Raw genomic sequence first — 24,321 nt, 5'->3', positions numbered from 1 at the left:
GGGCATATCTATCTTTGAAAACAAGTGTAGTACCCATCAGATACTATAAAATGGGCACTCAAATACTTCTATTGACTGCCTAATTCCAAATATGAGTCCAAATTACTGTAATTACCCAAAGAAGGACATTTAGAGTTAAGGGAAAAAAACGGGGTTTCTAGAACAATTTAAGTAGATGGTTGTTTAATGTCTTAAAAGATCCTTGCTTTTAGTTTAAATTTTCTGTTTTGTATCCTGGATGTAGTAAGAAATGAATCTTTTCAAAATATTTTAATTTTTTTCCTAAAGTTACATTTGTAACCATGACAAAATTTTTAGGTATTATAACTTATGCTCATTCCACAAGAATGAGAATATAGAATCCAAATTTCAAACTCACAAGCAATTTGCTGTAAGAAATCTGTGATAATGATGCCTCAGTGCTTTGAAGGCATTTTAGGAAAGTATAAAATGCAGAGGTAAAATATATTAGATGGCCAGTAGTTTGATTATATGTAATTATTTAGATCTTATCTAAAACGAGGGCCAAATATCAGAACAGACACAGCCTAGTAGTATTCCTCGCATGCCTACTAAGTTGCTTCAGTCATGTCCGACTTTTTGTGACCCTATGGACTGTAGCCTGCCAGGCTCCTCTGTCCATGGGATTCTTCAGGCAAGAATACTTGAGTAGGTTGCCATGCCCTCCTCCAGGCCATCTTCCAAACCCAAGGATCAAACCTGAGTTTCTAATGTCTACTGCATTGGTAGGCAGGTTCTTTTATCACTAGTGCCACCTGGGAAGCCCAATAATATTGTTTATATTAATTTTGGGTCAGTGTCTATCTAACTATTGTTAGAAATATCTTAAATCACTATTAGATTGATAACTATTGAAAAGCTCTTTGAAATCATCACTAGTTTCAATATCAGATGTGTATTCCTGTATATAGATTACATATGAGAAAGCACATGGTAGTGTTTGATAAACTGTAAACCTATAATTATTATTAAAGGAAAGAAAAACATTGATTAAGAGGCTAAAATTCAGAGATAAAGGTCTGAAAAGGGGACATGGAAAGGGGCATGATCTTAGAGGATGCCCAAGTTCTTTGGGGATGATTCTGGGAGTTACTCTAATGCTTTATACTAAGTAAAATTTCCTCAGTGAAGAGAGACAATTAGTCAGTAGACCTCCAACTAGTAGCAGAATAGTTTGTATAGCTTAAAATAATGAAAACAATTTATAAATAAAGGTCATTGTATAAATTTTAGTGCTTTCATGTATATTATCTGATTCTCACAGTAACTTTTGTCAGTTAGAAATTCAGAGAAATTAAATGACTTGCCTAAATTACCTATTAAATGGCAGAGCTGAGAGTAGGAACCAAGCCTTGAAATTCTTAGGTCTTTCTTTTTTTTTTTTAATTTATTGTTAATTGGAGGATGATTACTTTACAGTGTTATTTTGGTTTCTGCTGTACATCAACAAGAAGGTCTTTATTTATTTTTTCTTTTCTTTTTTTTAAGGTCTTTATTATTTGACTTACTCTTTAGACATTTGTAGTCCCTTTATGGGAGAAGGCAATGGCACCCCACTTCAGTACTGTTGCCCGGAAAATCCCATGGATGGAGGAGCCTGGTAGGCTGCAGTCCATGGGGTCGCTAAGAGTTGGACACGACTGAGCAACTTCACTTTCACTTTCCACTTTCATGCATTGGAGAAGGTAATGGCAACCCATTCCAGTGTTCTTGCCTGGAGAATCCCATGGATGGAGAAGCCTGGTAGGCCGCAGTCCATGGGGTCCCACAGAGTCGGACACGACTGAAGCAACTTAGCAGCAGCAGCAGTCCCTTTATGCTAGTTCACTAATAGTTGAAAATTCAATGATGATAGTTTTCTCAAGGCATCTTTCAAGTAATACAAGAATGATTTTTGAGAATGATTCATCTCAATCTTCAATCATCTTTCAAGAATGATTGAAGTATATGAAGCAGCAACAGAAATCAAGACTGAAAAGATCTGACTCTAAAATCAAAGATATATATTAAAAAAATAAACACTAAACTTTTTATCCACTTATTTTAAAATTGTTATAAATAACAACTTCCTTTTTTTAGGTCAGTTTTAGGTTCACAGCACAACTGAATGGAAGGTACAGAAATACAGAATTTTCCCATATACCTCCTGCCTCTACACATGCATAGTGCCCCCCCCTCTACATTATCAACATCTCCCACTATAGATGGAACATATGTTTACAACTCATGAACTTATGCTGTGTGTGCTTAGTCAGTTAGTCGTATCCAATTCTTTGTGACCCTATGGACTACAGTCTGCCAGACTCCTCTGTCCATGGGGATTCTCTAGGTAAGAATACTGGAGTGGGTTGCCATGCCCTCCTCCAAGGCGTCTTCCCAACCCAGGGATCAAACCCAGGTCTCAATCTCGCATTGCAGGTGGATTCTTTACTGACTGAGCCACCAGGGAAGCCCAAGAATACTAGAGTGGGTAGCTTATCCCTTCTCCAGAGAATCTTCCTGACCTAGGAATTGAACCGGGGCCTCCTGCATTGCAGGTGGATTCTTTACCAGCTGAGCTACCAGGGTAGCCCGATGAATTTATACTAGTAAATTATTATCACCAGAGTCCATAATTTACATTAGGTTTCACTCTTGGTGTTGTATATTCTATGAGTTTGGACAAATGTGTATATTGATGTGCCTACTGTTCGGTATCATACTGAGTAGTTTCACTACCTTAAAATCCTCTGTACCCCACCTATTTATCCTTCCCTTCCCACTAACCCTTGGCAACAGCTGATCTTTTTATTGTCTCCATAGTTTTGCCTTTTTGAAAATAATATATAGCGTGTAGCCTTTTCAGACTGGCTTCTTTCATTTAGTAATACGCATTTGTTTCCTCCGTGTTTTTACATGGCTTGATGGCTAATTTCTTTTAATTTTCTTTTGAGAAAGTCGTTTCTTTTTAGTGTTGAATAATGTTCCATTGTCTGAATGGAATTTTACCACAGTTTATTCACCTACCGAAGGACATTGTGTCCAAGTTGTGGCAATTATGAATAAAGCTGCTATAAACATTCATGTGCAAGTTTTTGTGTGGACGTTGGTTTTCAGCTCTTCTGAGGAATACCAAGGAACATGATTGCCAGATCACACAATAAATGTATTTTAGTTTTGTAAGAAATCACCAAACTCTCTGTCAAAGTAGAAGACATGCCTACCAGCACTGAAAGAGAGTAACTATTATTCTGTGCCAGCATTGGTACTGCCAGAGTTCTGAATTTTGGCCATTCTAGTAGGTGTGTTATGATATTTTATCGTTTGAATTTGCATTTCCCTGATGATGCTTTTGAACTGTGGTGTTGGAGAAGACTCTTGAGAGTCCCTTGGACTGCAAGGAGATCCAACCAGTCCATTCTAAAGGAGATCAGTCCTGGGTGTTCTTTGGAAGGACTGATGCAAAAGCTGAAACTCCAGTACTTTGGCCACCTCATGCGAAGAGTTGACTCATTGGAAAAGACCCTGATGCTGGGAGGGATTGGGGGCAGGAGGAGAAGGGGACAACAGAGGATGAGATGGCTGGATGGCATCACCGACTCGATGGATATGAGTTTGGGTGAACTTCGGGAGCTGGTGGTGGACAGGGAGGCCTGGCGTGCTGCAGTTCATGGGGTTGCAAAGAGTTGGACATGACTGAGCAACTGAACTGAACTGATGACTTGCATTATGGAACATCTTTGTATGCTTAGGGCTTCCCTGATAGCTCAGTTGATAAAGAATCCACCTGCAATGCAGGAGACACCGGTTCAGTTCCTGTGTCGGGAAGACCCAATGGAGAAGGGATAGGCTACCCACTCCAGTAATCTTGGGCTTCCCTTGTGGCTCAGCTGGTAAAGAATCTGCCTGCAATGTGGGAGACCTGGGTTCGATCCTTGGGTTGGGAAGGTCCCCCTGGAAAAGGGAAAGGCTACCTGGCCTGGAGAATTCCATGGACTGTCCATGGGATTGCAAAGAGTCAGACACAACTGAGTGACTTTCACATTTTTATATGCTTATTTGCCATCTGTATATCTTCTTTGCTGACATGTGTTAAGGTTTTTGTTAAGGTCTAAAAAATGTTAACTCATCTTTTAAACTGAGTTATTTGTTTTCTTATGTTGAGTTTTAAGAGTTATTTATGTATTTTGATAACAATCCCTTACTAGATATATCTTTTGAAATATTTTCTTCCTGTGTATGGTTTGTCTCTTCATCCTTCTATCAGTGTCTTTTCAGTAGAAAATTTTAATTTTAATGAAATCCAGCCTATTAACGCTTTCTTTCATGAACTGTGCCTTTGTTACCATTTTTTAAAATAAAAAGCATTGCCAAAACAAATGTCATATAGATTTTTTTCCTCTGCTCTAGGAGTTTTATCATTTTCCATTTAGGTCTGCGATCCATTTTGAGTTATTTTTTGTGAAGGGTATGAAGTCTGTATCTAGATTCATTTCTTTACAAGTGGGTGTCCAGTAGTTCAGACACTATGTGAAACATCTTTTTTCTATTGTATTTCCTTCGTTCCTTTGTCAAAGATAAGTTGACTATATTTATATGAGTCTATTTTTGGGCTCCCTATTCTGTTTTATTGATCTGCTTGCCTTTTCTGATCTATTGTTCTTTCACCAGCACCATACTGTCTTAATTACTGTATTTGAAATACAGTGTGTTTGAACACAATGAATACCACCTATAACAGAATGATTTAAGATGATTTAAAATTTTAAACATAGTCAAGATGAGTAAGTAGAAAATATTAACTGGAATATTTGGAAAAGGCCATTTCTTCTTAGTTGGATAGCTTTTGTGTGAGTGGATGCGTGTGCTTGTAAATAAGGGTATTTTGTTATACACATGTTACAGTAATCATTTTTCTAGGAAAAAATTCTTCTAGTTCATATGATAAGCACTGTCATAATAGTAGCTAACACTTCCATGGACATCATTATTTGCCAATCACATTTAAGTACATCACACATTTACCTCATTTAATCCTCCCCCCAGCCCTTTGAAGTAGGTAGTAATATCAATCCTGTTTTACAGATAAGGAAACTTGAGGCTCAGAGAGGTTTAAGTCCAAGGCCACACAACCAATAGGTGGTATTGCCAGGATTCTAATTCAGGTAGTCTAACTCCAGAGTCTGTGCTTTTAACCATTACACTATCAATATTCCCTGATGCACCTTAGGAGATTTTATAGCCACTATTCAAATATCTCCAACACTGTTAAACAAGGTATAAAAGAGACTTGGTTTACTTATTCTTGGATAAGAAGCATCAGGGAATGGAAGTTAAAATTTACTAACATTAATACTAGATGAGAAATTTCAGGTCTGAATGTACCCAGTTAAAGAATTAATTAAATATTAATAAAAGTTTTCAGCAGGAATATCAGTAAACTGTTAGAAATCATTTGTCTTCAAGTATTTCAGTGATGATCTAAATTTTAATAGTACTTTCATCTGAGACTTTAGAAGGCATACTGTCTTTCTCTGTATTTATTATAAACTGAGAAATGGTTTGTGAGTTGGAGAAATAAAACTTGTTTTCTTATCATCTATGAATAAAGCCAAAGTAGAAGGTAAAGATGGTATCAGTTGAATGATTAGTTATAAACTTCTAGTTTTTTTTTTTTGTAGTTAAAATACTACCTTTAGCTCTCATTATCTAAACATATTTAATATTTAAATTGTGATTATCAAATAAAAAAGAACTCATACTTCTTTAAAAAATAATTTCTCTGTACTTATTATTAAAGTATAATATTCTAAGAAGGGAACTTTGTTAAATCTATTAAAAATAAAATGTAATGTCATTAGAATATTTAATTCTGGCCCTTGACTCCCCTCTATTATTAAGTACAAAAGCTTTGTTGCTATTAACTTTTATAAACAAAATAATAAATATAAAGTTTTATGATTTGGTTGAAAAATTAAAATCATTTCTTTAAAATACATTGTAACTGTCCTTCAGTTAGAGAGGAACCACCTCTACCCCAGCATAAGAACTTGACCTTGTAAACTGCAACCATTAAAGAATCTCAGTGTTTTTAATTTTCTTTTAATAAAAGGAAGAAAATTGTGTTTTCATGGAATAATCTCATCAGTGTTTGAGTAGTAAAAATAAAAAAACACAAATGCTAATTTCATATCTTTGTTAAAAATATAGAACCTTAAAGAAATTAAAGGAAAAAAATGTATGCTTTCCTAACTCAAGTTAGTTTTTGTTCTCTTCATGCTTTCTGCCACAAATACACATACCTATAAACTCAAATAAGCAATGATTTATGTAATTTCTAAAGTGTTTCAAATAGACTTATTATGTAATTTTTTTGGTTTTTAAAAATACATTTATTAAATGAATGTTGTTTACATCTCTGCTCCATTTACCCTACAGGCTGCCATTACTTTTCCTTTTACACACTCTATTTTGTCACGATAATTATTTACAGGGAAACAACTGCTCTTTACCGCACCCCCCCCAAAAGAAAAAGCAACCCACATTCATCTCAAACAAACTCGGATGAAGAAAATTCAATACAAAGTGATTGTGTAATGGATTTTCAGCTCTTAAGTGGTAGAAGAGACAACTCAGTCTGAAAAAGTAAATGTAAGAGTAAAATGTTTCTCAAGTACTATGTAGTTTAATAATGACCACATTGATTTATTACCCTCTTGCGTGTAATTGCAGTGGGTATATTTGTATATATAATTTTTCTTATTATTTTCTAAAGACAAATTTCCAGGTATGATATTTATAGTGCTTCTAAAATCATTTTAAATAAACCGTTCCCAAATGTTGGAAAGAATTATTTATACTGCTTATTTTAACAAAACCTAGTTAGAATTTTTTCATTTAAAGTCTTATAATTGCCTCCTTATTAACTTGGAATTCCAAGTTGAGGTGAATTCTTGCATTTCAACACTACTACTCTAATCCTTTTGTTATTTATGCTATTTGAAAAAATATGAAAACAGTTTATCACCCTTCTCTCTGCGTGATGAGCCAGATTTCTTTCCATTTGTTGATATGTAATGCATCTTTCAGAAATGCGAAAGATCTAGTAGTCTTTGGCTTCTAAAATCATTTAATATGTCAATTCCTGATAATATTTCTAGCTCTCTGAAAATGATTGAATCAGATAAGAATCTGTTTTTTTTCTTTTTAGTTCCCAGAATTGCCCTCCAGAACAATTTAATACTTTTTATACTGCTATACCAGTGTTCTTTGATAATGAATATTTAATGGACTTTTCTTAGAAACTAATTCTAGAATACATGATTTTTATTATATTTTTATTCTACTCTCAGTGCTGATCCTTGCACTGGATTCCAAATTGCAATATGCTTTTCTAAAAAGTAAGAGTCTTAAGGTGACTTTTGATCTTAGCATTTTCCCCCAAGTTTTTTGGACTTGGAAAGTTTATCTTTTGACGTTAAGTATTCCTTGGTGGTACTAAAATTTTTTGCTGAATAGCTTACAAACCTCTGTAACCTGTAAGTAGGCTAGATAGATATTATACTTTTCTATACCAAGGTGTTTTTAAAGAAGAGTTTTGAGAAATAGTAAATCTTAGCTGTTAAAACGCACAAAGATAAACATTATGAAAGAATTGCTGAATCATTTTCGTAAGGCTGCTTGGTTTATAGAGTAGGCGTTCCCATATTGTTGAAGGTTAACGTGATCACTGCCTTTTCATTATCCTCTACACATATATGTACATTTAGTTTTTCTCATAAATGCTCTTTTTTCTTTTCATTTTACAGACTTAAGATATTTAAATACAGTGCTCTATGCAATTCTTTTGATATTTTCTTATCAATTGATCTTTACAATATTAGAACTAGGAACAGTTTTGAAAAGATGAAGAAACTATGTAGAAGATAAAAGATGAGTTATATACACTGAAAATATTTCTTATAAATATCCAAAATATATATTAGAAAAGCAGGCATCAAAACAGTGTATATATGATGTAAACTTTTTAAAATAAAAAATAGAAAACTACAGAAAATAACCATAAATATTCATAGGAAAAGAAAGGATTAGAAGGAAATATACTGACATTTATTGAGAATTACCTAAAGTGGTAAGATAGGAAGTTTTTTAAGATTAAAAACTTTTTTTCTGTCTTCTTTCTTTCTGTGTTTTCCAAAATCTTCAATGAGTGTTTATAATTAGGGAAAATGTGTTTTTAAAAGAAAAAAATATTTCTCATATTATACCTTGTAAATAGCATATCCAGATTGTAAGCTGATCCAGTTAAAGTCTTAAAAGAAACGTGAGTTTTTAGTGCCTGAAACCTGATACTTTTTCCTGTCTTTCCGGAAGCAGCACAAAAATTCTTTAAATAGTGACCCTAGGAATGAGGAGGGCGGATCTCATTCTGTTTTAGTTGAAGTAACTAAATCAGATATGAAGCTTTCACAAGTATTAGTCTGCCTGAACTATTAACTCTTGCATACTACAAAAAAAACCCACAAAACTTACTAAAATCATCAGCCAAAGACATATTTAAGTCCTTTACTTATTTTAAAATATTGCTTTTGATACTTATGATATATAGCCTTTTACAATGTGAAATTCCTGGCATTTCTGATTGCAGACCCTAGGAATTTTGAAAATGACACATTATTTGACAATTCTAATTTAAACCATATTTTAATACTGTATATCTTAATTTGAATGACTTGAAGTTGAAATTAAAATAACTAAAGTATTTTCATTTGTATGTATCTAATTTTAATAAGATACTTAATGGCTATAATAATTTTTTTGTTGCTTTTTCACTTAGAAAGGATTAAGTAAATGTGTAGTTATGATATTCTATGCTGATATACTGGTTTCTTAATCCACTTGGCCTCTTAAAAAGGAAACAAGTATGGTAGAGCCAGAAGGAAAATGAATAGTTAATCGTGGAGGAGGAGAAAACCTAGCTCGGTACTAGAGGCAGCTGGGGAAGTGACGTCCTGTAGCATTTGCTGTTCTAGAAAGTGCAGAGACACGTAGTGAAAATGGGAGGATCTAGAAGGAGGCCGTCTCCCGTGTAGTGTATATTTATCTGTAAGTGAGCCGTTGGGGAAGGAATTAAATACTGAGGCGCTGTCTGCTTGCTGCCTTAAGACAGCGAAGCTGAATTGCTGATTTGCTTTAACTTTTAAAATACCCAGCTTGGTTTATTTTTCTTAGAATCATTGTATTGCTAAGACTGGGGACGCTGTTTTCTTTCACAAAGGGAAATCTAAGTTCATTTCAAGGCACTCGAAATGGGGAAAGACTATTATTGCATTTTGGGAATTGAAAAAGGAGCTTCAGATGAAGATATTAAAAAGGCTTACCGAAAACAAGCCCTCAGATTTCATCCGGACAAGAACAAATCTCCTCAGGCAGAGGAAAAATTTAAAGAGGTCGCAGAAGCTTATGAAGTATTGAGTGATCCTAAAAAGAGAGAAATATATGATCAGTTTGGGGAGGAAGGTAAGAATTCAGTGTATATCTTTCTGTCTCTTTTTTCTCTATCAGCTTTCTGGTTATTAAATTCTCTGACATTTCAAAAGTAGAAAGACAAATAATGGATAAAAGCAAGATTTCATCCCTGATCATTTGAATGAATGTTACATAGCTATGAATGAAATGTACTTGTTTGTCCTTTTTTGGATTTTGACATTTTGTGCAATATATATGTTCTCCCATTAGATTTGTATTGTTGACATTGTATTTGAAAAGAAACCTTAAATTCCCATACTCATTAAGAAATTGTGTCAAAAGTCTTATGCAACCTGTTTTTGTTTTTTTTTTTTCCCTAATGAATTTTCTGCCAGAGCCAATAAAGATTCTTCAGTCATTTAAAATCTTAAGATTGGCAGTTCAAACTCTGGGTATTTATATTTTATTCACAAAAACAAAAGAAGTTTTTTGCCTTTTTTCTTATGGCAAAGCTAGTTTAGATTAAACAGGACAGAATCTTCTCTCTGAGAAGCCGAAGGCCCAGGCATTTAGCTGTAGTTGTTTTTGGCATTCTGCCTGGAGAGGAAAGAATTTTCCTGATGTCATAAAATACCAGAACAAGTTTTTAGCTTAATTGTAAACAGTAATTGTGTGCCAAGAAAATGAGATCTCAGAAATGCAATTTTTGACCTAAAATGGCCACCTCCTTAGAACAATGACTGATTTACTTTAAGATAACATTATTTCATTTGAAATTTTACTATCTAGGTGTAGCGGAAGGCATGATAACTTCCCTTTCCTCTCCCTGCCACACTTTTATTTCTTGGATTGTGAGATCTGAAACTAGTTGAATACAGTAAATGGAAGTAAAATTTAAGATTATCCTTTTATCATTCTGGATTTTAAATTGTCCATCATCGCCATATAAATGTAGCTGTAAAGTAAGACTATTTAAAATTGCTGATTAACAGCAACAAGAACATTTTAATTTTTACAAGTTCTGGAATTTCAACTTTTTATATCAGGGCTAAGTTATTTTATTACTAATTTTTCTCCCCAAATATTATTTTAAAATCATTCATTGTAGTTATGAAAACTTTTTTTTTGCTTTATTGCATTTAATGTTAAATTTCCCTAATGAAAAATCTATCTTAAAATACAATGAAGTGGTAACGGTGTATTTTGAGTTAAAAAGTTAAATTTAGTTAAGCAGGGTAATTGTGTAGAGGTTGTTTTTTTTTTCTTGTTATGCTTTTTCTTTTTGATCTGAGTTGCCCCAAATTGCAGTTTCTGCTGCTATGAGGACCTGCAGTGTCAGGTTCCTGCAAAGTAAAGACTGAAAAAAGCAAGTAGTGGGCAGTTCAGTCCTGCTGGTTCCTTATGGCTGTACTACTCAAAATACTATGATTTGTTTCTTCATCTCAAAAGCTAAGCAAGATTCTCAGATACTACTAGCTATATACTACTCTTTCTGAAGAAGTTATTTTGTAATTTTGTAAAGAAATCTACAAACACAGTATAACACTATGAATTCCCATGAAAAAGCAAATATCCATTGATTTAATCCACACCTCACTAACAGCCCAAATCTGTCTATAACTAAACCATAAGATTTAGTGTTAATAAGGATATTTATCTTCAGAATTTTCAAGTCACCAAACGATACATTTTTCTTGGCTTAACATTACCTCTAATAGTGTTTTTCTTGAGTTATATTTCTCCAGTTTGATTTTTACTGAGCGTCACCAGTGAAGTGAATTTTTAAAAAACAGGATCATCTATGTACCCCAAGTCTTTTAGATAGTTGATATAAGCAATAGAAGTAATAGTGAGGAAAGAATAAGTTTTTTAAAGCATTGAAATATATTATTCAGAAATACTATTTTCTACTTATATTACTTTAAAATACAGTTAAAATGAAAGTTATTTGATTATGTTTTAGAAATTATTCTTCCTTTACAGAAAAGCATTATAATTATTTATCCTTTATTCAAAATATCTCATTAAGTATACTGTTAAAACGTGGAAAAATATTTTTGTTTCTTTGCCTGTCATTGATTTGTTTGTGCTTGCAGGCCTGGTTGCATAGCCCTCTGTGTTTCTCTAGAAGTAACAAAACGCTGATTTACCTGGTACACTTTCCCCCCTGAATTATTATATTCTCTTTTACAACCTGAAGCTGTGGGAATAAACCATGAACTGAGAATTGCATGAGTTAAACGTGCTAAATTTATATATTTAGGACCTAAGATAGCCAGTGATCCCAGTATATTTGTGTTTTGAAAATGTCTAATATCCACAGTTTTAAATGCTGGTTTTTAAAAAAGCTGGATAAAAAAAGAGATGTTTTAAATTTACCATATGACCCAGCATTTCCACTCCTGGGAATCGATAAAAGAGAAATGAAAATGCAGGTCCACACAAAGACATGTACGTGAGTGTTCATAGCAGCAGCATTTGTGATGGCCCCAAATGAAAATATCCGAAAGTATCATCTTTTAGTAAATGGATAAATGAAGTGTGGTATATATGTATACACACACACTACTTAGCAATTAAAAGGACTGATTTAATAAAACATGCTTTGTAAATGAAATAACCTCAAACATTATAAATCATATGTAAATGACTACATATTCTATTATTCCATTTATATGAAATGCATGGAAAAGGCAAATTTATAGACAAAACAGATCAGTGGTTGCCTAGAGCTAGAGGTGGTAGCAAGGATTAACTCCAAATAGAAATGAAAATACTCTTTGGGTTGATGGAAATGTTTTATAACTGGATTGTGGTGATGGCTGCACAGTTGTATAACTTCACTAAGACCATGGTATATTTACAATGGGTTACTTTTATAGTATGGAATAAATAAAATTGTTTTATAATAGAGACATTTCTCCATAGTTGAATAATTTGAAAACAAAAAACAAAGGACTACTGAAACTTGAAATTGAATTTTGATCTAATTTCTCCTCCAGAGTTTTAGGTTTAGTTCTGAATTGTTCTGTGAATGTCAACAGAAGTTCATATTAAAAGACATAAAAACATTTTCAGTAACACATCCTTATAGTGGCCTGGTTTTCTAACATTTCTTTCTCTTCATATCTTCCTTTTTTTATTGTTTATGTTTCACTCAATAACTTAAAATTTAAATACTGAAAGTATTTATATGATCAAATCTGTGTTTAGTACATTAATCTTTGTACTAGCTATTAATCTTTATACTAGTTTGCTGTTTCTATTCTGTATATAGTTAATTAACAATCTACTATTTATTTAAAAAAATAAGTAAATTGGATTTCTATGAATCAAAACTTTAAAGAATCTCATTGTGCTAGTTAACTCTAAGTATTGTTATAAATTTGGATTTTTACATATTCAGTTCAGTTCAGTTGCTCAGTCGTGTCCGACTCTTTGCGACCCCATGAATCGCAGCACGCCAGGCCTCAGCAGTTACTAAAGTCATATAATTCTTTTCCCTTGAAGTCCTGATTTTTCTCCAGTGCTGCTGCTTTTGATAAACTTTAATCAACTAATTAATGGATATCATTGTTATGAATAATATCCCAGACACATAATTTTTTTTGGATTGCAAATTGGTTGGTTGCTTGTTTTTTAAATAATAGCAGTCTTGGTACAACATAAGTAAATGTTGACTCTGGGGTACATTTCTTGCTCACAAGAAGTGATGATGGTGTCTAGAAAAAATTTTGGATAGCATAGGTAGTCTAGCTGCATACTAAAATTTTCCATGAGCAGTCAAAATGTATGTAGTGAAAAGTTGACTGTATAGTTGATGACAGGCTTGTTCAAGTGCTGGGCAATGCAAGTGATACTTGCATAATAATTCATGTTATATTGGTGTGAATTTTGGTAGGATTTTCTCAGTCACAGTAGTACACAGTTGACTATTTAGTGTCAAAGCTTTATTGGAGGCTGTTTGTTATCTTTGATGAATGTCAGTTCAGACAGTGTGTGAATCTTCTCAGGGACTCAGTAATCCTGATTGAGTTACCATTTTTGGCAAAGGGCTTTTAGGGAAAAGCCAAACCCATGATGTAATAACTTAAAATGTAATTCTTTCTTTTCATGAATCCATTATACATCCAAAAAATTTAGATTTTTATCTTGTGAAGGGTTCAATTGGGCAGGCTAGCTTACTCAATTTACTTTATGAACTCTGTTAAATCGTTATACTCTGTGGGATGAAAGATGGAGTGATTGAAATAATTTAGTATTGGTTTAATCACATTAGTAATGACCTTGAGTTATACACATATTCTATCATTTAAAAAAAAATCTGCCACTAGCTTTTTTTAACATTTGGAGTTATAACTGTACCACTAGAATTTAGAGAAAGGAGTTTTGAACGAGTTGTATGTTAAAAGTTCTTGTCCTACTTATGCTTGTCATTGTTTTCTACAAGGCATATCCTGAGTGAAAGGTGCCAAATAGAATAAGACATTTAAAACTAAGAAAGTATGCTGAGTGACTTCAGTAGAGTTTTTTACTATTAAATTTCTCATATGTGTATGTGTAATTATACTTTATATTGTTTTTGTTTCTGCCTTTTCTCTGTCTTGACACTGAAGACACATTTTAGTGTTTCTTTCGAACACTTTAAGAATTAGTTCTTCCCTTTATTCAGCAAACATGAGTGGCTGTCATTTTCAGAACTGTATGCATGAACAGTGCAAAAATGAATAAAATGTATTTCCTGCCCTCAAATTACTCACTGATGAACATATTTGAACCTCTTAGTTTAATTCTCTTGGTTTTTTTTTTTACAGTTTCATAATTTTTAGGTTCTGTTCCTGCTTGTCTCTTTTGTCAGGAATGCCCATAAGGATCATCCAGAAACTTTGCTGAGACTGTAATGATATAAATCCGTGTCAGTATCGATCCCTTAGAAAATCACTATACTGTTGTTTTGTAGGTTTTAGTAGAATCTTTCGTCAGTATGTAGTAGAAAATGCTACTTCAAATATGTTATCTCTTGTGAATTACTAATTGCTTAGTTGAGTCTTAGAGAACAGGATCGAAGAGTCACTGTCTTGGTGTCGGAAGCAGGTTGTCCATAATAGACAAAAATAACCAGCCCAAAGGTCTTACAGGTCAAAAGGGTTTACAGCTCATGATTTCAGTTTTCTTTTTACATGCTGTCGAAATTAATGCTATCATGTGATATGCCTAAGTAAACAATTTCATTATTTAGGATATGGATAGTAATTTTAGTGTCTAAAATTTTCTGTTAATGGAATTTTTTTCCCTTTCTGCCATGAATGAGTTCTATTTTAATTTTTAAACAATGAAAGATGATCTGAAATAAAAATAGTTATTTTGAATATGATATTTTATATCACTGATTTGTGTTCGCTGATAATGATGGTGCTCAAAAGATTTAGGTTACATATTTTGTTTGCATTGATTACTGAAGACCTTTCAATTGACATCTTTTTTTTTTTTTGCTATTTTTAAGATTATATATTTAAAGTATAGTTGATTTACAGTGTTGTATTAATTTCTGCTATGCAGCAAAGTAATTCAGTTATCCATGTACATATTCTTTTCCATTATGGTTTGTCACAGGATATTGAATATAGTTTCTGTGTTATACAATAGGACCTTGTTGTTTATCCATCCTATATATTGTGGTTTGCATCTGCTAATCCCAAACTCCCAATCCTTCCCTCCCCCCACCCCTTGAATGACATTTTTTAAAAACCTAAATTTGTGTACTTCAGATCATCAAACCAGTAGCTTATAAGAGGTTCCCAATTTTTATTTATTTTCTTTTTTATGCACGGAACAAAAAGTTGGAAATAAATTATCGTTAAAGATGGGGATTTGGATAAAGAATTTGAAAGCTAAAAATTTAACTTAGGGTGGAATGATTGGTAGTTATATGGCTGTTTTGTATTTAGTTATAATGGCATTTCTGACCAATATTAATAAATAGCAACCTAAGTTAGCCAAAGTTTATGAGTAATACAATTTTTCAAAGTTTAATTTTCAAGAGTTAGAAGTATTTTTCTAACCATGCTTATCTTGTCATTTAGGGTTGAAAGGAGGAGCAGGAGGTACTGATGGACAAGGAGGTACCTTCCGGTACACCTTTCATGGTGATCCTCATGCCACATTTGCAGCGTTTTTTGGAGGTTCCAATCCCTTTGAAATTTTCTTTGGAAGACGGATGGGTGGTGGTAGAGATTCTGATGAAATGGAAGTAGATGGAGATCCTTTTGGCGCCTTTGGATTCAGCATGAATGGATATCCAAGAGACAGGAATTCTGTGGGCCCATCCCGCCTCAAACAAGATCCTCCAGTTATTCATGAACTTAGAGTATCACTTGAAGAAATATATAGTGGTTGTACCAAACGAATGAAGATTTCTCGGAAGAGGTTAAACCCTGATGGAAGGAGTTATAGAACTGAGGACAAAATTCTCACCATCGAGATTAAAAAAGGGTGGAAAGAAGGCACCAAAATTACTTTTCCAAGGGAAGGAGATGAAACACCAACTAGTATTCCAGCAGACATTGTTTTTGTCATTAAAGATAAAGATCACCCCAAATTCAAAAGGGATGGGTCAAATATAATTTATACTGCTAAAATTAGTTTACGAGAGGTAAGTTAGTAGGATATTGGATTCTGAAACCAAACAGAATTATACATGTAATCTTAGGGAATTTATCTAAATAATAACTAACAATGTTTACTACACAGCATTCTTACAATTTTCATAAGAACCCTCTAAAGTAGTACTACTACTTTGCCTCTTTTGTGGATAAGATTATATTTTCTAAGTTTAGTTATTTATACTAACAATTTAAATGCCAATTTTGAGTGCTAACGAGATTATATACTATGAGGCCTACCTAGTGTGGATTATCTGTACTTTGTTTTTGCAGTTTGTCAAATCTGCATTACTGTAATCTCATTACCTTAGTCCATGTATAAGATTTCTTCCAAAGTTGTTAACTTGAGTTAATAATTATATAACAAACAAGGCATTAAAAGAGAAAATAAGTTATGAGGGTACTGCTTTAATACATTAGTTTGTATTTATTCTATTTTTAGGCACTCCTGCAAATATGCCCATGTCAGTTCCCTGCTTAAAATTCTTAAATAACTTCATAGAGCATCTACCATAACGTCTAAACTCTAGCTTAAACTAACAGGTTGTTTTTAATCTAATTTCTATCCATACGTGTGTATACATTTCCCTAAGTTTGATATATTATTATCTTGTATACCTCTGTATTTGTCTGAGTTGTCCTCTATGGAACACTGCTGTTCCTTGCTCTACTTCAACACTTACTAATGGTCCAGTGCTTACCTCAATCTGTATTCCCAGAAGCTAAGAGGGTACATTGAGTGCCCTTTGTCTCAGACAAGAATTTTGCACATACTTCTCTGACAACTTTATACTGTAAAGTTATTATTACTGGTTTGCTTCTGAATCCTTTGTGCATTCCTTGAGGTGGGGTCTGTGTTCATGGTCCCTATATGTTCAGCATCTAGCAGAAATATATGGCATATATGGTACTCAGTAAATATTTACTGACTAAAACAATAAATATATTTATTGTTCTAATGTTTTCACTCTGGAGAAGTATGTAGTTGCTCCTATCTTTTTCTTTCTGGTTCTTAATTTCTCCCTCTTCTCTTCTCCCATTCCATCCTTGCAACTTGAATGTTGTAATAGCAGCCGCAAACAATTCATTTCATTCTAGAACAATGTGAAAGACATTCTTTCCTTCTCTTTTCCTGTTTCCTTTTCCTTTCTTTCCCCTTCTCCTTTCCTTCTTTTGTAAACTATCTGATTATGTGTATCCTGAAGGGACTTTCTAGTGGGGAAAAAGTCTTAAAATTATTGATATTCTTTTGGAGGTTAAAAGTTTACCTTAGAATCATTCTTTACAGCTGGTAATATTTTTGTTTAGACTTTTATATTTTGAAGTTTGTTAATTTTATTTGGTTCATTTTAGGCATTGTGCGGCTGCTCAATTAATGTGCCAACCATGGATGGAAGAACCATACCTATGACAATAAATGATATTGTGAAACCTGGAATGAGGCGAAGAATTATCGGATATGGGCTACCATTCCCGAAAAATCCTGACCAACGTGGTGACCTTCTAATAGAATTTGAGGTTTCCTTCCCGGATACTATATCCTCATCGTCCAAAGAAGTACTTAGGAAACATCTTCCTGCCTCATAGAATGAAAAACTTTGTTAACCATATTTTGATAAGGCACTGAAAATATAAAAGGACTGGCCATTTACTGATGTAGATGTGAATTCTGTATAAAGACATGTAAATTATTTTGAGGGTTCATTACATTGCATGAATAGAGACGGGTCAAATAAAAAGGCAAAAGGGATTTTTGCAGTTAGAGATGAAGAGAAAACTACTCACTGTATTTTATTTCATTTCTCCCAAGTCAGAATTTTTTAGTATTTTGCTTACATGTAAAATTCATTTCTGTGGAGTTAATAGATGTATTTCTAATAAAGTACTAGGCTATCCAAGTACTTTATTTATTATATATTTACACTGTCAGTGTGATAGCTTCTCATTTATAATGGAAATTTAAATTCTTAACTAAACTATATATGTGATAGGTACTTCTAGAAAAGAAGAACCCAAGTTACTTGGAAATCTGGTTAACTAGATTAAAATCATATGAAATGCTGCTATAGGGCTGGTACCCATAAAAGAATATCCTAATACATATATTTCACCATTTTGATTTTTAAAGTATGCTGTAGCATTTCTTAATAACATAGTTATAATGTTCTTAAGACAGATGTTTTCTTCATAAAAAGGAAATTAATGGCAATTTATCTCCTGTGGAAATCCCAATTGCCTGAATTACTGATATTTTAGAAATAGGTTGTTTTTAAAATGCCACATATAATTTTATGGAAATTAACTATATATCTTGGACTTAATAAATTATAGGTACATTTTATTGTCCATTAGTTAAGGATAATTTGTTTGATAATAAACGTGTTTTTAGAGGAAATATTGTTACTTGGAATTAATTTTCCAATTACACAGTCTTCTATAACTAACTCATAATATGCTATATGTACCATATGCAATTTCCCTAAAAAGAATAAACTACCACTATGGTGTTAAACCAAAATATGGGGAAAATAAACACTAACTGCTGCTTATGAATGATGTTGCTACTACTTGTTATGCATATAAATATTTTACTTTTTCATATGTATAGATTGCATTTCTTAGGTGTTTTAATTTTTTTAATATATTTACGTTTAAAAAATTATTCTGTTTTCTGTTTTATAGCTATAGTAAGAATGATATTTTGAAACAAAGATTTTGGTTCAAAAGAAATTTTCAGGATAATTGGTATACAAGGTTTATTGGACCCTATCACCTTTTAGCAGAATATGGTCTTCTTTTAGAAATTCAAAACATAGATTTTAATCACCATATACTTTATACAGCTTTATTGAGATATAATTCTCATGCTAAAAAGTTTACCATCTTAAAGTACACAATCCAGTTGTTTTAGTGTATTCACCTTGTATAGCCACTTTGTAATTTCAGAACATTTACATCACCCTAAAAAGAAACCACATAACCATTAGCACTCACTTCCCATTCCTCCAGCCTCTGGCAAACACTAATCTACTTTCTACTTCAATGGATTCATCTATTCTGGACATTTCTTATAAGTGGGATTAAACAATATTTGGCTTTTTTGTTTGTTTCTTTCACTTAGCATAATGTTGTCAAGATACACCCGTGTTGTATCATTCAGTACTTCGTTCCTTGCCTTATGGCCGAATAATATTCTGTTGTTTGGATATACCACATTCTGTTTATCCATTCATTAATTGATGGGCATTTAGGTTATTTCCACTTTTTTGGCTATAATGAATAATGCAACTCTGAACATTTTTGTACCACTTTTTCTGTACATAATTTTTTAATTTTCTTGGGTATATGACCTAAGAATAAAATCGTTGGGGATAACCATATACTTTAATTGCAAATGGAAAATGCTTGAAAATGTCAGAGAATTCATAATCATGCATATTTTTCCATTAATTTATAAATAATTCCTTTATAACTTTCTCTAAATGACAGTTAAAACTCCTTAAGGAAGTGTGAACATTGTGGAGATTTTCTCACATCTAAAGAGATAAGAGCTGAAAATCATCAGTAAGATTGGTAGGCATGGTTTCTATGTTAAACCCACTGTCATTATTTTCTTGATTAAGCATTTTCTCCCAAGTTAAATGATTTGTAGATTAGATAGATGAATGATCTCTGGATTAAAGAGTATTTGTTAAAGTACAGAATTATTCTAATACTAAAAAAAAATTAATTGGCATTGCTATATAAACAGTTTATCAGGGATACCCTGGTGGTCCAGTGGTTAGGACTGTGTGCTGTCACTGCCAAGGCCCTAGGTACAGTCCCTGGTCAGAGGACTAAGATCCCACAAATGGCGCAGCACAGGCCAAAAATAAAAAACAGTATATCAGTATCTCCCGGGTCTTAAAGGGTGTCAATAATACCTTCATATGTAGTAAGTGCCCACTTGTCATTTGTTGAGTGTTGACTTAATGTAGAAGTAGAGTTTTAAAGTTTTCTTACTTGCTTATCTTATGAAGGTACTTTTGATTTTAAAAGGTTCTCTTACGTTAAACCAGGTTCTTGGATACCTGGAATAGTTTTGAAAGTATTGTGGATCTTAGTAAGCTAATAGATAAAAAATTACCTATCCTACAACTAAAATTTAGTACATCATCTCTGTAGCTATTAGAGTTTGGGGTTTTGTGAATGTAGTTCTTCTTTTCTTTTTTCTTTTGGCCCCACCACGTGTCTTGCTGGATCTTGACCTGGGATGAAACCCCAGACTATGGGCTATGAAAGCACTGAGTCCTAACCACTGGGCTGCCAGGGAATTCTCAGTTTATGTAAATGTAGTTCTTAGCCATTCTTATAAAGAGGAAACTGGAGATTTAGGAAAAGAAAACTGGAGATTTATGTCAGTTTTGGATGCAACCTTAAACATGAGAAATAAAACAGAGGCAAAGAACTCTACTCCTGTTTCTGTTAAAGGGACGGCACTGAGATGAAGATAAAAAACTTGGACCAGAAGGATTCCTGTATTAAATTATAATAGGAGGTCTATGTTGGAGAAGAGCTTGAGAAATATTTAGTTTTGTTTATCTAATAGATTAAAATGTGCACAGTGTTTTTAATCTCAAGTATATATTTTTCATATCTGGGACTGGGAATGAAGGGGTTCAAGAGATGGGATTAACTGAGAATCCTAAAACTTGGAAAATATGAAACTTTTGGAATGAGGGTAGGTTTCTTTTTTATTAATTGCCTTCTTTATATGTCTATTATCTAACAAAGTAAAAATAAATTTGCAAGCATCTTAATGGAAACTGAGAATGAGAGATCCTGAAAAGTTTCTAGAAAGCAAGGAATGGTAAACCGTATTTATTACTAATTAAAAATATAAATATAACTTTTTATTTAGTACAACCATCATTTTAGTTAGCATTAAAACTGACTTCTGGGTGCAGCCCTCACCCCAACCTAGATCCCCCACCCACCTCATCCCAACCTCTCCCACTCCAGGCCTGTCAAAATGTGCCCCACTCCTGGGCAGCCCCACACCCCCTGCTCAGGAGCACCACGCTCTCCTCTGTGCAGACCTCCTCCCCACCCTCCATAGGATTGGGTGCCACCTCCAGGCCACACCCCCTCACCTCCTGCGCCCCCTTGTCCCTCTGGTTGAGTTCCCCCGACTCCCAGGAACATGCACGTTGACCAACCCACCTCTGGTGACCCCATTTCCCTGGCCTCTCTTCTCAAGTCCTCGGGCTCTTCGTGCCCTTTGGTACATGGGGTCCCCTCTTTTCACCCAACCCATCCTACATATTCACAGCCCCTCCTAGGGCAGCCCCCAGGCCCTTGCTAGCCAGTGGCTGAGCCTGGCTCTGGCCAGGCAGATTCACCGGCCACAAGGAAGGGCGGGTGCTGGGCCTCATCAGAGGGCCTGGCTGCTGGGGCTGGGGTGCCAATCCACCTTCCCCACGTCACAGATCCTAGAAAAACATTAATCTAAGAACCCCTTGAGTATGATGACCATTCGGTTGGAAACCCATATGCCCAGGCTCTGAAGGTCTTTATTTCTGTGTGATATCCTCAGCAGAGGGCGGCAGGTGTGTGTGTGTGTGTGTGTGTGTGTGTGTGTTCATTTTTGTCCGTCTCTTCAGAAACTTTGGGTGGGGTCGTTTCTGTTTCCTTCAGCAAGTTGTTCCTGTTTTGAGGTCTTTATGAGGAGAAAAGTCTGGAACCATCCAGAGGTTCCTGTTTGAGAGGTCGTTAAAAACACAAGGTCAGTTACAAACCGTACAGTGACCAGCAGGTGCCCAGGTGTGACCCACACAGCCAGGGTCAGTCTCTGCCTTTGCATCTGTATTGCAAGTGTGTATGTGTGTACATGCACATTTCCTGTTTTTTTGTGTGTGTGTTTCCTGTGTGTGTGTGTGAATGTGTGAATCCTCTTTACCTTATTTAGATTTTCTGATTTTTCTGTAATAAACTTGCTTTGCATTTGGTGAGGGTGGAGCAGAACTAGGGGTAAGGAAGCATAAACTACAATAGAAAGGAACACCAGTATTTTCAAGTTTGGATTTTAAAGTCTCAAATCCAAGAAAAGAAAAATGAAAAAGAAAACTCTGACATCTTAGGGTTCTGCCTAAAGCTTTTTTTTTTTTTTTCTCTTTTTCATAACAACTTAAAATTTCTTAGGTAATTGTTTTCCTACCAAATAAATGCTTTCAGAAATGTAACCCTCTCAACTGGGGAAATTATGTTTCACTCTAGCTTTTACAAATTACACTCCCTCACTTATTAAAGCAAACATGAGCATTGGCATAGCCCACTTCAGAGTAGTAATTATACAATAGGACTAGTTAAACATTTTATGTCTTTTTTCCCCCAAAATATTTGACTCATAATTCTTGAAGGAAATTTTTCAGAAGTTAGAAGTGGAACCCTTAACTGATAATGGGTCCTTGGTGGTGGTGGTGGTTTAGTCACTAAGTTATGTCTGACTCTTTGTGACCCCATGGACTGTACCCCTTCTCTTGTCCAAGGGATTTCCCAGGCAAAAATACTGGAGTGGGTTGCCATTTCCTTCTCCAGGGGATCTTCCCCCACCCAGAGATTGAACTCCAGTCTCCTGAATTGCAGGTAGTTTCTTTACACACTATGCCATCAGAGAAACCCAGAGGGGCCTTGTGTGCTGTGCTTAGTCGCTCAGTCATGTCTGACTCTTTTGTGATCCCGTGGACTGTAGCCTGCCAGGCTCCTCTGTCCATGGGGATTCTCCAGGCAAGAATACTGGACTGGGTTGCCATGCCCTTCTTCAGGGGATCTTCCCAACCCAGGAATTGAATCCAGGTCTCCCACATTGCAGGCAGATTCTTTACTGTCTGGGCCACCAGGGAAGCCCAAGAATGCTGGAATGAGTAACCTATCCCTTTTCTAGGGGAACTTCCCAACCCAGGAATTAAACTAGGGTCTCCTGCATTGCAGGCAGATTCTTTACCAGCTGAGCTACCAGACCTTAGTATTATTTAAAAATTAGTTGCTTGTTGGCAGAGTTTCCTCACCTTTCTGCTTGCATCTCTTACAAGCATCCTATATTAATTAATCTATTTCTTGCCTACTACTTTTCCTCTTGCTGAATTCCTTCTGTGCTGAGACACAAAGAACTTGAGGGCTAGTAAGTCCAGACAGCAGACCTGAAGATCATTCCACAGGCAGAACAACTCATTGACCTGTTTAACTTGGCCCTAGGCATGCTTGGTACAGAGATTTCCTCTTCTGAAGAATTCTGACATAACTCATTGAGGGAAAATATGCATTTTAATTGGCAAACACCAGAATCACTGAAATCTGTTACTACTAAATTACAATTCATTAAAATCTGGAAGGATTTCAGAAAAAATTTAGTTGTTGGCTTATACAAGTTTATTCTCATTATCCTTGAAGAAGGTAAGTGGGATTTATTTTAGGAATGCAAGACTGGTTTAGTATTTGTAATTTCTCCAATACAGCATTGTTCTCACCTCCTTTGTGTTGTTCTTGGCAAATATTCTACAAATATACCATATTTTTATATGTTATGGTTGATACATTACATACTCGTTGTTTTATACAATTGCTTCCTAAATCAGTTAAGAGAAAGAAAGGAGAAGAAATGTAATCTGCATCGTCTTTTATAATTATGTAATTATAATTACATATTACCTCATCCAGGGCTCTTTGTTTGTTCATGTGGATTTGAATTATTCTCTGAGGCCACTTGCTTTCAGCCTTAAGATCTTCTGTTAGTGTTTCTTATAATGTGGGTCCACTGTCAACAAATTCTCTCAGTTTTGATTTACCTGGGAATGTCTTTATTTTGCCTTCATTTTTGAAAGGCAAATCCTGAATACAGGATTCTTGGTTGACAGGTTTTTTTTCTTTGAGCAATTTTGATGTCTTATCCCACTGCCTCTGGTCTCCCTTATTTCCAGTTATAAGTAAACTGATTTTATTGGGGTTCCTTCGTAAATGATGACAACAAGTAGTTAGTCTCTTTCATTCAAGATTTTCTCCTTGTCATTGACCATCAGCATTTTTACCATGATGTCTATAGATCTCCATGCTTATCCTATGGGGAGTTTGTTGACTTTCATGGCTATATAGACTAATATTTTTCAATAACTTTGAGAAGTTTCCAGTCATTATTAAAAAAATTTTTTTTTCTTCT

At 34.4% G+C, this 24,321-nt stretch overlaps 1 protein-coding gene across 2 annotated transcripts in view; it reads left to right on the top strand.

Moving 5' to 3' along the window:
• DNAJB4 (DnaJ heat shock protein family (Hsp40) member B4) overlaps nt 1-20,749 on the top strand; it is a 45,758-nt gene extending 25,009 nt beyond the window's left edge. Inside the window, exons 1-3 of one of the 2 annotated variants that reach the window (XM_006068440.4) lie at nt 8,817-9,519; nt 15,552-16,120; nt 17,484-20,749. In XM_006068440.4, the coding sequence (XP_006068502.1) occupies nt 9,309-9,519; nt 15,552-16,120; nt 17,484-17,717 (1,014 nt within the window). In that variant the 5' untranslated portion in view covers nt 8,817-9,308 and the 3' untranslated portion in view covers nt 17,718-20,749. Of the gene's footprint in view, nt 1-8,816; nt 9,520-15,551; nt 16,121-17,483 lie in introns of those variants that run through there. The other variant, XM_025288414.3, reaches the window with a different exon arrangement.
• Nucleotides 20,750-24,321: the final 3,572 nt, after the last annotated feature.

Source organism: Bubalus bubalis, chromosome 6, assembly GCF_019923935.1.
Source record: "Bubalus bubalis isolate 160015118507 breed Murrah chromosome 6, NDDB_SH_1, whole genome shotgun sequence".
NCBI lineage: Eukaryota > Metazoa > Chordata > Mammalia > Artiodactyla > Bovidae > Bubalus > Bubalus bubalis.
This window is presented reverse-complemented; position numbering and strand designations above follow the sequence as displayed.